Below are 13,868 nucleotides of genomic sequence, written 5' to 3' on the forward strand. Positions count from 1 at the left end.
ACCAAAAAAGCTTCTGGTCCTGATGTTACACAATTTCTAGAGTACAATTCGTGGTAACTAAACAAAGGATAAGCATTACAGTGCAAGTAAAGATAATAAACTTATTTTGCTCCTAAACGAAATGCCAAAATAATGTATTGTGTTGGTGCAAAGGAAACTGAGCAGAATCTACTGACATAAATATGGCTGTTGACTTTGGATCTCCCTTTTGGGTGGCTTATGAATGATAACGTTTTACACATGTGCTTTCTCAAGCAGAGAAATGTCTGAGATAAGATAGCACATCCCTGATGCTGTCTCCTGTGCACTCTGCTATCTGGAAAGTGTCTCCTCTATCAATGGAATTAATAATGGCTTTTTGAATGTTTCACATAACAGTTTTAATCTCAAGTATGGAGGACAGCCTATCTCTCAATTGACCTTAGACGAGTATTCAAGGACCACCTAATTGAGCCTCAACCAATCTTTCTGGTTATCTTCTATCACGTGCCTTTCCACTCTAATCTAATATGCTTTTGCAGTGTTTCTCACCCTCTCTCTTACCACATTCTCATGGTCCATGTTCTGTCTCAAGCTGTTGCTTCTTTCTAGAATGCTCTTCTCTTCTTACTTTATGTCTGATAACTACCCACTAATGCTCAGCTCAAATGGCAACACTTTCATCAAGAATTTTCTGACTTTTTTCATCCAGAACATTCTCTTTTCCCTCTGGCTTTCTATTGCAATTTTTCTGCACCTCCCTTTTGCATTATTTTTCCCCTTTATGTCATATTTATTTCTGTACAGATTTTGTCCTCCAATTTTGCTATAGACCAGACTTTGTCACCAATATATGCCATAGTGCCTGGGAAAGAACTGTATAAATATTCATGAATAAAAATTAATACACTTATTCTGATGATACTCAGGGAAGCAGGCAGAAGCATTGGTTTAGTTCACCCACAGTTGATATACTGACACAGAATGCTTTATTATGTCCATGATTTGAAATGCTATAAGAGTGGCGATTTCTTTTCTTTCGTGGTTTTCCTCTGAAACCCTGGTAATTTCTTTTCTGTGATTTATTAGGACATTTTCACTAAACATAGACAATGAGTCAACTCATCAATACAATTCATATAAATGACTCGGATGTTTTAGGTTGCCTCGGATGCAGGGGAAGACATGCCAAAAAGAAGTCACTGAAATGAACTGCAAGTATTATTAAAAACAAAAGAGAAAGTTGTTTTATGCCCCTAAATTTTCATTTGTAGGGAAGCTACAAATCCTGAATCTAATTTCTGAGAAAAAATATAAATTTTCCATTCGGGCAGCTGTATCTGTATATAGAGTATTTGAACATAACCATGGAAACTCTCAGGCCAAACTGTGTGCTCTGCTGTTGAAGGGAAACTTCCTGCAAAGACATTAAATAACTGTCAGTACCCATTAGGTTTAGGTGGTACAGACTGTTTCTATTAGTGTAGGATTATCAATGTGATCATGTAATTTAGCACATGCCCTGGAGTGTTTCCATTAAGTAAATTTGGATAAACTGTCCTTATATAATCTCCTAAGTAGAGAAGGGAATGTACCCAACCACATGATTATATTGAGATTCTGAGACTAGTAGAAATATTCTGTTTGTAGATAGTTATTTTGGTTGCCAGAGCCTACTAATGCATTTTCTCTAGGATAAGGATATTTTAGAAATCATACTCAAGAGACACAAACTTGCTAAGTCTACAAAGGGCTGCACAAGTAGAATATTATACTGGCCTCCAGTTATTCTCACCTGGTGCCTCTTTTGAATAAGCCTTCAGACTATACCAGGTGGGTTATTTAAATGGATTAGATATGGCATTAATTCAATGTTTAGGGTCAATGGAATGCTGTATCGTAGATTTTTTTCCTGGAATATTTTCCAGTTATTTTGGTCTGCCAATATCAGATTGTCAACCAGATAGAATGTTTCCTTTAAAGACATATCTGTACTCTTGTGTTTTTGTATAAATGTGTAGAGGTGTGTGTGAACATATACAGAATTTACTCTTTGTTTTGGGTACACTTCTCTCTTTGTATCACATTTCTTTAAACATATAATACCTAATAAAATGATAGTACTTAAACCTAACTGGCTTTACTATATCTTTATGGCTGGCACAATGCCTAGCCCACAGTAGATTCTCAATAAATATTTGATTAAAACCATAATATTCTTTAATTTGTAAAGAACAGTATGTCATATAAGAGTAAAAACTTTAAAAAGAGATGGATGTCTATTTTAATTCAAGATACACTACTTAGTATCTTTTTGACCTTGAAGAAATTACCTAAACCTCTCCAAGTCTGAGAGAAATGGGGGAAAATAATACCTACTTAATATTGTCATGATTAATTTAGATGTTGGTAAAATTAGTTAAAATCTGTTATTCTTATTCTCCTGAATGTGTGTAAATTGTATCTATATTTTCTATCAATTCAGATACACATAAAGGTTTTATTTTTTTTACTTGGCTTATTTATTATTTTTATAAAACACTGAAACTCCTTAGGAGAGAGAAGTTAAAGCCAGCTCTATCAGTCACACTTTAATTCAGTTTATAACAGGGCACGCCTCACATTTAGTACCAGGAGGAATTTTCCCGGCTTAATACAAGAAAGTTCATTCCTCACTAATGTCACATGTCCTGTGAGTGCTGACAGGTGTTCTACTTCACATAGTTACTCAAGAACCCAAGCTGATGGAGGCACCATCATATTTTGAACATGTGGCTTCTCTTAGTGGGGAAAAGACTCGACAATGTGCATTGAATAGAAAAAAGGAAGGGATTGTGTCACTCCTCTGATGAGAATTTTTTGTGAGTGACAGACACGCTTTACTTCCTTTATAACCCATTGGCCAGAACTATTGTCATGGCCTAATGGTCTGCTGGAGCTGGTTCATAAATGGCTCGTGGAGAGTCAGTTATGCACTTTCTCTTCCCAGCTGTGTGTTCAGTGACATCCTGGTGAGAGCTTGAAGTCAGCCACTGTGGTAGTATTTACATCACAGAAGTTGGCAAATACCCCAAATTAGGGCTTTCTCTTTTCAGAGAGAATTATACCAACACTCCACTCACCTGACCCCTCCTAAATGAGAATGTATTTAGAAATTTAGAATGGCAAGTGAATAGTTGGGTGGTATTATTGTTTTCTATGCCATAGCGTCCAAATCAACTCAGAGATTACGTTATCCTAAAATTCTGTGCATAGACCTAGAAAGAGTATTGAGCTTGGAGTAATTGCCATGTAACTTCCTGTCTAAACCTAAGCAAGTAATCATTTCTTTGAGCCCCAGTTTCTTTATGGTGCTATAAAATCATTTTTGGATGTAACAGGATTTTATAAGATAATGTGTGAACACACTTAGCATAATGTGTCTAGAAAAATTCAATGAATTCTTGATGACTCTTAGTTGATCCTAAGGGAATATAAGGATAAGTGCCAACATTAAGCATTTGGATGACTTTAGTATCATTTATTAAACCTACATGTATTAAGTGCCTATTGAGTAAGATTTTATAGGTGATATATTATGATATAATTATTGACTTCAGGGACTTTCAATGTAGAGAGGGCTTTCAATATTTAATAAGCCTTTATCCTTAAACTAAAAGTAGATCCACCTGCAATAGAACTGACCAGGAAGGTATCAGAGGAGCAACGAATTTTCCCTGGAGCTCTCCATGGTGCTTGCTTCATGGCACTTCAGCCTGTTCTGCTTTTTCATTCCTCATAGACTCACTCCAATTCAGAAGCCTACACTCTGGTCCACTCTGCTCCTTCTTTCCTCTTACTGCTTTGTGGATCATGGCTACCTATTTACAATTATAGAATGCCAGTAGGTATCTAGTCTAACCTCATCTTTGCCTCAGGTCTGCTCATACTACAGCAGCCTCTGTATTCCTGATTCAGATTCTTCTGCAACTTGATCAATATGACATTCTAACTCAGGATAGTAGTGTAGCTCATTATGAACCTTTATAAATTGTATGAATAAATATACTCTTTAAAATACAACTCTCAGAATTTCAAGCCAATACAAACCCAGTTCAGTGTCTAGTGCCTAGAAAATTTCCTGTTATGTTTGGAACCATTATGCTCCAAGCATAACATTTCCCTCTTCTTAACTACAGAAACAATGAGGTGTGAGGATGGCTCTGTGCCAGAGTCATACTTCTAGATATTCTGTGGTGGAGAGATGCTTTTTGGAGCCAAATTTTAATTTTATTATAACCCACAGTTTAAATCTACATGATATAAAGAACAAATAGAAAAACATTAAATTAGTAATTTTTGTCTTACTAATTTAATTATATATATAGAAAAATGGTGCTAAGATGGCTAAATAATTCAGAAGGGAAGAGAGGAATAAGAAATACACAGCTGGACTTCCCCTCTGTTTAACTTCATTATGGAATTAGCTGAATTTTCTTTGCCCCTCCAAGACCTTCTTATCATTTATTTCTCCTCCAACACCACTCTGTCCATAACATGTGAGAATCCAAAGCCTTCTCTCAATGCTTCTGGAGTTTCCTGAAGACTTACTTTCTTTTGGTCTCCTTGCCTCCTGATTATTTGTGTGTTGATTCTAATCTTTTGTACTTCGATGGAGGGTAAAGCTCAGCCCTTCAAAAATTTCATAGGAAATCCACTAACAAGAATCTTTTGTGAGTTTAGGAGATTTGCCTATAGATTTGGGGACATATCTTGAAGTGAGTTGTGTCCTTTTGCTCTCTCCTTGCCCCCCATCCTTCTTTCTCCCCATTTTGTTTCTGCTTCTCTCCTGTGGATAGACTCAGAAATTCCATATTACTCTTCTGTTATGTAGAGCAGTTGGGTATATTTCAGCTTTTAGCCTGAAACCAGCATAATCCAGTTCACTGAGATGATCATGAGAAATGCATGGGGTAGCAGTAGAGGTCAGTTTCTGGAGCCTCACTGAGTTTACATCCCAGGTCTGCTACCCACTGTTTATCTGTGACTTTGAGCAAGTCACTTTACCCTTCAGATCTGTGAAATGAAATAATAGTATTATCTCACAGAGACTTTTGTGAGGACTTAATGTGATAATTTACATAAAAGATTTGCCTGCTGTACAGAATGCATTTTGTATATGTTGGTACTTTTCTCCTTTTTCCATTTACTGGGTTGTTTAACCATCGTTATACATAAAATCTTTTTGTACCTATGTCAATAATACTTGAAAAAAGGGAACTCAGCTGATAAACAGACTAAAATAATAGCTTACTTTAAGAAAACAGACTAAAATAATAAATTATTGGTACTTTCTCTTGAAGAAATTTAATGTGATATATTGTGTTCCTAAAATAATGTCCAAGTATTGTTGTAATTCTTTTAAGAGAATGAGTCAAGAATGATAAATGCAGGCATGAGTATTAGAGGTCATTTTAAAATAAGTTAGCTTAAAATTTTTCTTTGCATTATATTTTTAAACTATAATTTTGGTTTATTTGTGATGTCCCTTGCTCCCATTACTCTGATTAACCCAGAGTTGGATGTCATTGTGCATAAAAACTGATTCGCTTGGAAATATCTTTTACTTAGAAACCCTTTTAAATTCTATGCAGGCGTTCCTACTGTTTACAGTATAATATATAAATAAATTAAGATTTTCTTAACTAATTACACTCCCTATTCTTAGCATTTCTCAGAGGATAGTAAAACTATGTCCTTATCTCCATCTACTTTTTTGCTGTGTTATTTGGATCAAAATTAATTTATTTTTCAATAATTGTATAGAGATTGTAAAGGACTCCCTCTTCATCCACTCAGCTTTATTTTTAATGTATTATTTAACAACAGGATAGCATATTTTCAAACACTTAGGTAATTTTTAAGTTCCTCACTTAGCTATTAAGCAACATTTTTTAAATGGACTCGTTATCAGTTGATTTGTGCACAGACACTTGGTAGATGATTAGCACTTGACAACTGTCCTTAGGCGGATTGTGTGTTATATTTACCCTTGGTAGCCTCAAGAGCTGTTTTATCATAAGGGACTTTCTGAGCAACAAGACAGCTAACAGCAATAGATGATGTCAGTGAAAAAGTCTAAATCAACTCATAATATTGACCATTTCATTTCTCTTTTACAAGAAACCAGTAGACAATAGTGTCTTCAGTATAGCTCTGCATTATGTAAAGCAGTTGAAATTAGACTTAGCAAGATTTTGTATAGTCTTGTAGGAAATCCGCGACTTAAAATTGGTTTATGATTGTAGTTTTTTTTTTTTTTTTCTTGTCTGTTACGTGAAATTCAGAACACATTTTCCTTCAGAAATAATGCAATAAGTGGTGGTACTGAGACTCCTACACTTACACTTACAATCCTTTGTTACCCCTATGAAAATGAGCGATAGTAATAAGCAGCATCATTTATACTGAGTACAATGCTGTTTTCATGAAGATGTTTTTTTTTCTTTTCCCTCACCTTCATTTTCCTTTCCTCTGAGTTCCTGCAAGTTCTGCTCAATGAGGAATATGATTGGTAGCAACAGGGACATACCTCCTCATCCTTTCTGTCCTCATTGCCAAATAATGAGTCACAGTGGTTTAGGGAAAACTGTGTGGTTTGCCGAGCCTTGGAGCTGCCTTATCTTTAACCATGCTGTGGCTTAATCTAGCTGTTTACCATATTAAAATCATATATATCTATCTATCTTTCTAGCACGTTCTGTCATGCTATGATAACTAAATATGTGTTTCTCGGTGTTGAGATGGAGAGCCATATTGGCACTGGTGTTATCATGTGAATGCTTTTTCTTACTCCTATATTCTGCTTCTACCTAAATGCTGCTGTCATGTAATCATTTTATTTTGAGACAAAATATCAGTGATCAATGTAATAAAAAAATGGTGAGCTCTTGTTCATAAGCCCTTAGATGGTTTTTAAAATACATGTTCCTAAACTCCACTGACTAGAGATTCTGATTCAGTAAATCTTGGCTGGAGTTCAGAGTCCATATTTTTACAAACAACTGAAGTGATTTTGTATACGTGTAGATATAGGTGGTCCTTAAATGATATTTGGAGAGATATTGATGTAGAGGCTGACTCTGACTGACCTTGCCCTTGGGAGACAATGTAGCATGGTGGGGAAGAGCCCAGAGCCTGACTTTTGGATTAAAACCCCACCCCTGCAAGTTAGGAAAGTTAGGAAACCTTGTGAACTTGGGCAAGCTGTTGAATAGCTTTGGTGCCTCAACCTCCTTATCTATGCAGTGGGGATAATGACGATATCTACCTTATAGGATTGTAATAAGGATTAAATAAGCCAATGTATTCAAAGAGTCTGGGCACAGAGGAAGTGCCCAATAAATGTTCGTGTTTTAACCTGTGACCCTAATCCAAATGATCAATATTTATTATTTATGCACATATGGGTAACTTCCGTGCTTCGCTATTCAATATCTTGTTCATTTCCCTTAGGAGGTGTTAACTGAACTACAGGCTAGTCTATGCTTTTATATACATATTTCTGTGTGCCTTTTCTGTAATTCTGTCACTGCATTTACTGCATCCTCTTGAAGATTTCGCTTTCTCCATCTGACTGTCTCACTGGCCATAGACCCTTACAGGGTCAGGACCTTCGTTTTACTCATATTTGTATCTTGAGCACTGAGTGCCTTGGCTGGACACTGCTGAGCTGAGGATGCCATTTGGCCAAAAGTTGGAGAACGGTCGGCTCTTGTGCTTGTCCTGGCTCTCTCTTCCCAGAGGCAAAGGGAAGGGAAATATTTTCCATAATAGAACCTGGATGGTGTTTAGGGGAGAAGATATAGTCATTCGTTCATTTCACAAATATTTCCTGAACGCTATTCACCATGTGAACCAAGTCCATTCACTATGACTGCACCCCTCTGTCTTTTACCACTGGGCATGCAATATAAAACGCAGCTGTACTTTAGTCCCCTGGGATATGTATTACAAAACTCGCATTGAAGTTACAGAATCACAGTTAAGTTCAAAACACCCAGATCAAAACCTCAATGATTGGACATCAATCCTAGTTAAACACTCTGCAGTTTTCCATACTGGTTAGTGTCTAGTGTGACCTGCATCCTGGATCAACTGCTGATAGCGGTTGTCATTAAACATTTTTCAGACGTCTAGCAGTGGAAGGCACTCTGTTCGCATCACTGGCCTCAGTACTATTGATTTTCGAGCTGGTTTTTCCCGAAAGCCCACCCTGGACTTCAAAAACACAGTCAGCAGACCGGTGCAAGGTTTGTATGTTTGCATTACTTCAGTTGGTATAGTAGATATTGAAGTACAAAATAGTTCTCAGACTGTCTGTGATTTTATAATTTTGTGGTATTCAATAAAATTGGGAAACATAGCATCTTTATTTTAAATATGATTGCACTCTTGACCTAGTAACTGTTTCTCAAAGTGTGGTCCCAAGGCCAGTGATATTGAAATCACTCAGGGAGCTTATCAAAAATTAAGATTCCTGGGGCCCACCCCAGATCTCCTGAATGAGAATCACAGAAGGTAGGGCCCAGGAATACACACTTTAACAAGCACCTCATTGATTCCTACACTTACTAAACTTTGAAAACTGATGACCTAGATCTTGAGACATTTTCCTTACTGGCATCTTACTTGCCTGTTGTCAAGGTGAAAATGCTGCGTGTGTGTGTGTGTGTGTGTGTGTGTGTGTGTGTGTGTGTGTGTGTGTGTGTGTAGTTAAAACATTAAAGATACCATGTAGCGTTATATGTTCCAAGGTGAAATTATTGTTGACTTGAAAGGTGCTTCCTCCTCTTGTTTTATTCATGCAAGAAGATTTATAGTTAAAAAGAAGGCTCAATCCTACTGTGACTTTAAATTTCTTTTTTCTGATAGTTCTTTTTATTGCTGCAGTTACTGGAAGGATACAGAATAGTGAATCTTTAAAAGTATTCATATAACAAATATCATATAATGCAATATTCATAATTCTATTCTTTCTAAATATAAACATGATTAAATACCATGAAAATAATTACTTAGGGTTTCCTAAGTTTCTCTGGTCATGAATAAACTGTCTTGTGTAGAAAAGATTCTACAACTGGGCCACAATTTATGGCACAGTCTGTAGTACTCATATATATGTCCTTGTTACCTGTTATTATAATACAAAACTTATTTGATAGATAACCTCAGGTGCATGTTACTTGCAAATGATGACAGATCCTTTCTCTTGTAGGAATACCTACCTATGTGCTGCTGAATACTTCTGGAATTTCCATCCCAGCTAGAGTAGATCATCTTGAACTTCTGAGTCTCTCAGGCAGCTCTCTTAAGACAATTCCTATTAAATATTATCCAGATAGAAAACCTTATGGCATATGGAATATTTCTGACTTTACACCACCAAATGAAGCTTTCTTTCTCAAAGTAACAGGCTATGATAAGGATGATTATCTCTTCCAGAGAGTATCAAGTGTTTCCTTCTCTAGTATCGTCCCAGGTAAGATATCACTTTATTCAACATTGGAGTATTGATAGTTTAAGGGGCTGATATGGTCCTATGAGTAAGGAATGGACTCTAGGGAATTCCCTGGCAGTCCAGTGATTAGGATTCTGGGCTTTCACTGCCAGGAGCCCCTGGTTCAATCCCTGGTCAAGGAACTAAGATCCCTCAAGCTGTGTGGTGTGGCCAAAAAAAAGAAAAAGAATGGACTCTAAAGTCGAAAATAATACCCTCGCATTCTTACTGGGTCACCATGTAGAAGAGCATTTACACTTAGGTAACACAAGTTTTCTTAACCATAAAATAGCACATTCAAAGTTTCATGTTAAGTCTCACTGATTGTAGAGCTGAGAATTTTGATAACTTCAATCAGTGTGAGAATTTGAACTGGGAAGTTCTCGAGTTCTTACTCCCCCTGGCATATGTGTTTAATATTTGATTAGCTATCTGATTTGGCTAAATGTTTATATACAATTGTCAGAAACCTTTCTACTTTGAACAGTAGTTCCTTGCAAATAACTGGTGATGATTTTGCCTTTTTTGGTTAGTTAGTTAATAAGTAAGCTAGTTACTTATATATTTGCTATTATTTCTCAAGGCTGATGACTGGATTCTGACCAAAACTTTAGAACTGTATGTAACTTGAACCATGGACTGACAAGGATACAGGATTGTTTCTAATATTGTACTTTTGGGTGGAGGGATGACAGTTTATCATTTATACATAAGGCTATGATTTGGGAAATTCAGGAACCACTCTGTAGCTATTGGTTAATAGCTGTAGAAAGGAAATAATAGAACCAACCTCAGTATTTCCTCATATGCAACATTCAAAGTTAGTTGTGTTAGCCCCTGAATTGAATGCTTAAAAAAGCAATTGGATTCTTAAAAATCAATTTTTTCGTTCCTTTTTGGAAACAGTTACCCTATGAATTCAATTCTAGGATATGTGTGTTCTTTTCATAGTTTTACATTTTTGAAATTGAACTATGTGCTACAATTGATGCTGTATTGTAACTTATCTGGTAGCTTTGTTTTCTATCTTGGTGGTACAGAAAGTGTTATATCTTAAGATCAGTGGAGTCTTAGATTCAATGAGTACCTTAGTAAAGGGTCCATGGAGATAATCCAGAAATTAATAACCTTTGAACAAAGAAAGATAAAGTGATTTTTCATGATAAATCATGAAAAATAAATCATGATTAACTGGAATGCAGAGAATTTACTGGAATAATTTAAGTATGAAGCTTTTGAATGGATTAACAGGAAATACCAAATATCATTGTGACCTTCTTGCCCATGTTCTTTTTTTCCCAGATGCTCCCAAAGTTACAATGCTGGAGAAAACCCCGGGATACTATCTGCAGCCGGGCCAGATTCACTGCTCTGTTGAGAGTCTTTTGCCCTTTACCTTGAGCTTTGCCAGAAATGGAGTTACACTTGGAGTAGACCAGTACTTAAAGTATGTAAATGTTTCCATTAGTAATAATTTATAGCACTAAATATCTAAATACAAATAGATACTTATTTTAATATACTTTTTTCATTAGACATTCTTATTTATTTGCTTCATAGTCTTGGAATGTAGCAGTGAGCAAGACAGACACAATTCTGAACCTTTGTGGAGCTTATATTGTAAAGGAGGAAGACAGAAACAGATGATAAATATAATATGATAATATAATAAATGCTAGAATACATTTAAGAGTTGATTCAGGTTTTATAGACTCTGAATTTTACACAGTTTAAGGGTCCCTGGATAAGACAAAGAATACAAAATTATGAATACAAAGTTAGATACTGAACTTTGCAAGAGTCCTTGCAAATGAACGACCCTGAAACTTAAGCTTTAGTGGTTTGAGCGTAAACATGTCTCTGAATCTGATTTAAAGTGTTATGGCAAAACGTAGAGCAGGTTAATTGGGCAAGTACTACTGGTTGGTGGAGTACATGTGGTTTTGGCCAAGTTGCAATTTTAAAATTCAGAGTAGGGGCATTTGAGCAAGGACTTGAACATGGTGAGATATCCAGGTCACACAGATATCCAGGGAAGAGCATTCACACACCAGGAACAGGCAATGCAAATGCAGTAAGGCCAGAGTCCACCAGGCACGTGGGAAAGAAAGACGGGAAGGACGCCAGTGTAGCTGGAGCCCAGGGAGCCAGGAGGAGAAGGGTAGAAATGAGGTGCGTGCTGGGGGTGTGGGCCAGATGGAGCAGAAGTGTGTGTGGTCACTGCCGCAGCCAACAGTGAAGGGAAGTGGGCTAGAGGGCACCAACTTCCGCTGTGAAGATGGATGAATTTTCTAGACAAGTTTAAGGAATCTAATGATAAAAATTAAGTAGGCCTGGAAAACTAGAGGATGATTTCTGGCAAACTTTTTTAAAAACTTACTATGAAACTACATTTGGGGGAAAAACTCTAAGAATTATTTTACAAAGTTTTTACACTGGTAATTCAATATTCACGTAAATAACTTGTGTAACATGTTAAATATTTGACAGTCTTAGCTTATACAATCTCCTTATGGGGGGGCATTTTAAGCAGAAGCTATGGCAAGAATGTTCATTATAACTTGAGAAAATTTTCCATTGTTTAAAGATTGGACTGTATTATTTCCTGCTACTTGCTTAACATACATCTTGATGATTTCCTTAGCTGCATATTTAATAACCAGCAACACAACTGACCAAGATATCAAATGATGAAGTTACATAACTGAATGATGAAATCAAACAATTCTGCTTTGTGTTTAAATCGTAACAATTTTCAAAGACACTTGAGATCCTTTATAGGCATTAATTTATTAATTCCACACAATTCCTCTGAGGTAAACCACAAGGATTCTTTCTTTCATTTTTCCAGCTCTGTGGCCCAGAGATGTGACATGCCTTGCTGACATTTGTTAAGTTCTTTGGATGTAAGAGGCTAAAGACAAAATTGGGCATGGGTGATGATGGATTGATACTCTAATCCCAATTCACTTGCACATCTCTGCCCTAGATTTCCTAATAACTCCAGCTGCGTGACTGGATCTTTGTTATGTGAGTCACTATGGTCTCTAGGGGATGCAGGAGAGAATTAGTTTCCATCAGTAACAAGACACATTTCTATCTGACATGTTCCTTCCCCTGTTCCAAGGGTCATCCCTTCAAAACTTTTTATTGTGGCCATATAATCTTAATGCTAACTGATAAGGGTACATGAAAAAGAGAATTGTTTCCATGTAGTTGTTCATAAATAAGAGAGGAACAAGTATAACTGTAAACAATATTCTCTAAGCACTCCATACAGTAGTTTTGTGCCTTTGCATAAATTACTTGTCCTTCTTTCTCAACTTTCTTGTTTTTAAATAAAGGGTCTTAAGGCTAGAAGAATTGCCATTTTCTATTCTAAAATTTCTGCATGTCTGAGTTTTTGATGAATCCTAAAATATGCTTGGCTCTGAAGTAGGCACTGCAGAAGACATGAAAGATGTGTGTATTTCAAGCTCCTACCTTCCTGGAACTTACCAGTACCTCCTAGACAATGGCATTTGTAAATTTGGGCTTAGCCTACTGCTCTTAAGCATTCAAGATACATCTTAGGTGATCAGTGCAGCACAGAATAAGTCATACTCCGTTTTCTTCTGAATGTGACAGTGAGGACCACTGACACCTAATGCAGATGCAAGTGAAAGGAAACAGTATTAAGTGAATATTCTCAGTTACTAAAATATATGGAAGGATTACCTTGCTTATTTTCTCGCTTTCCTAATGACAGGAACCTGTGTCTTGACTTTCTCTTACAAACTCTAGGTTAGCGGTAAATGTACATTAAGAGCTCAGTGAATTCTTCATAGTGGTTTGGTGATGGGTGTTGTTCATTTGGATGGGGAGAGATCTGGAGTTATTACTGTGAGGTATCGTATCTTGTACCACTTTCAGCTTCAGTGGAAGGTGTCTTGACTGCAGTGGGCTTTTCATCTCATCTGTATCTTGAATGTTTAAAAGTTTATAAATAGCTGTGGATGATTATAAGAAAAAATTATGAAAATATTTATGACATTGCAATCATATTTTAAAATAATATAATGCTTATTTTATAGATTATTGGAATGTTTTAAATAAGGATTAAATAGCTATTACGAAGACATTTCCAAAAAATGAGAAACAATTTGAAGAGTGTTAGAGGACAAAGTATAAATATTTATTAAATGAATGAATATGTAATATAGCAAAGGTATATATTTTACCTAAATGACAACTTTGACTATAAAACTGCTAATCTTTTTCTTTACTCATTATTTACAAAGATTGAACCAGTTATGGTATATAGCCTTATGTAGAGCTTATATATAAAAAAGTTAAAGAGAATTTATCTTTT

The 13,868-nt window shown here is 36.1% G+C and overlaps 1 protein-coding gene across 1 annotated transcript in view; it reads left to right on the forward strand.

The window, feature by feature from the left end:
* HMCN1 (hemicentin 1) overlaps positions 1–13,868 on the forward strand; it is a 517,679-nt gene that overhangs the window by 199,542 nt on the left and 304,269 nt on the right. The window contains exons 7-9 of the mRNA XM_059076723.2: positions 8,150–8,270; positions 9,236–9,499; positions 10,820–10,964. Coding sequence (XP_058932706.1) covers positions 8,150–8,270; positions 9,236–9,499; positions 10,820–10,964 — 530 coding nt within the window. The remainder of the gene's footprint in view (positions 1–8,149; positions 8,271–9,235; positions 9,500–10,819; positions 10,965–13,868) is intronic.

The sequence above is a fragment of the Kogia breviceps genome, chromosome 1 (genome assembly GCF_026419965.1).
Source record: "Kogia breviceps isolate mKogBre1 chromosome 1, mKogBre1 haplotype 1, whole genome shotgun sequence".
Lineage (NCBI taxonomy): Eukaryota > Metazoa > Chordata > Mammalia > Artiodactyla > Physeteridae > Kogia > Kogia breviceps.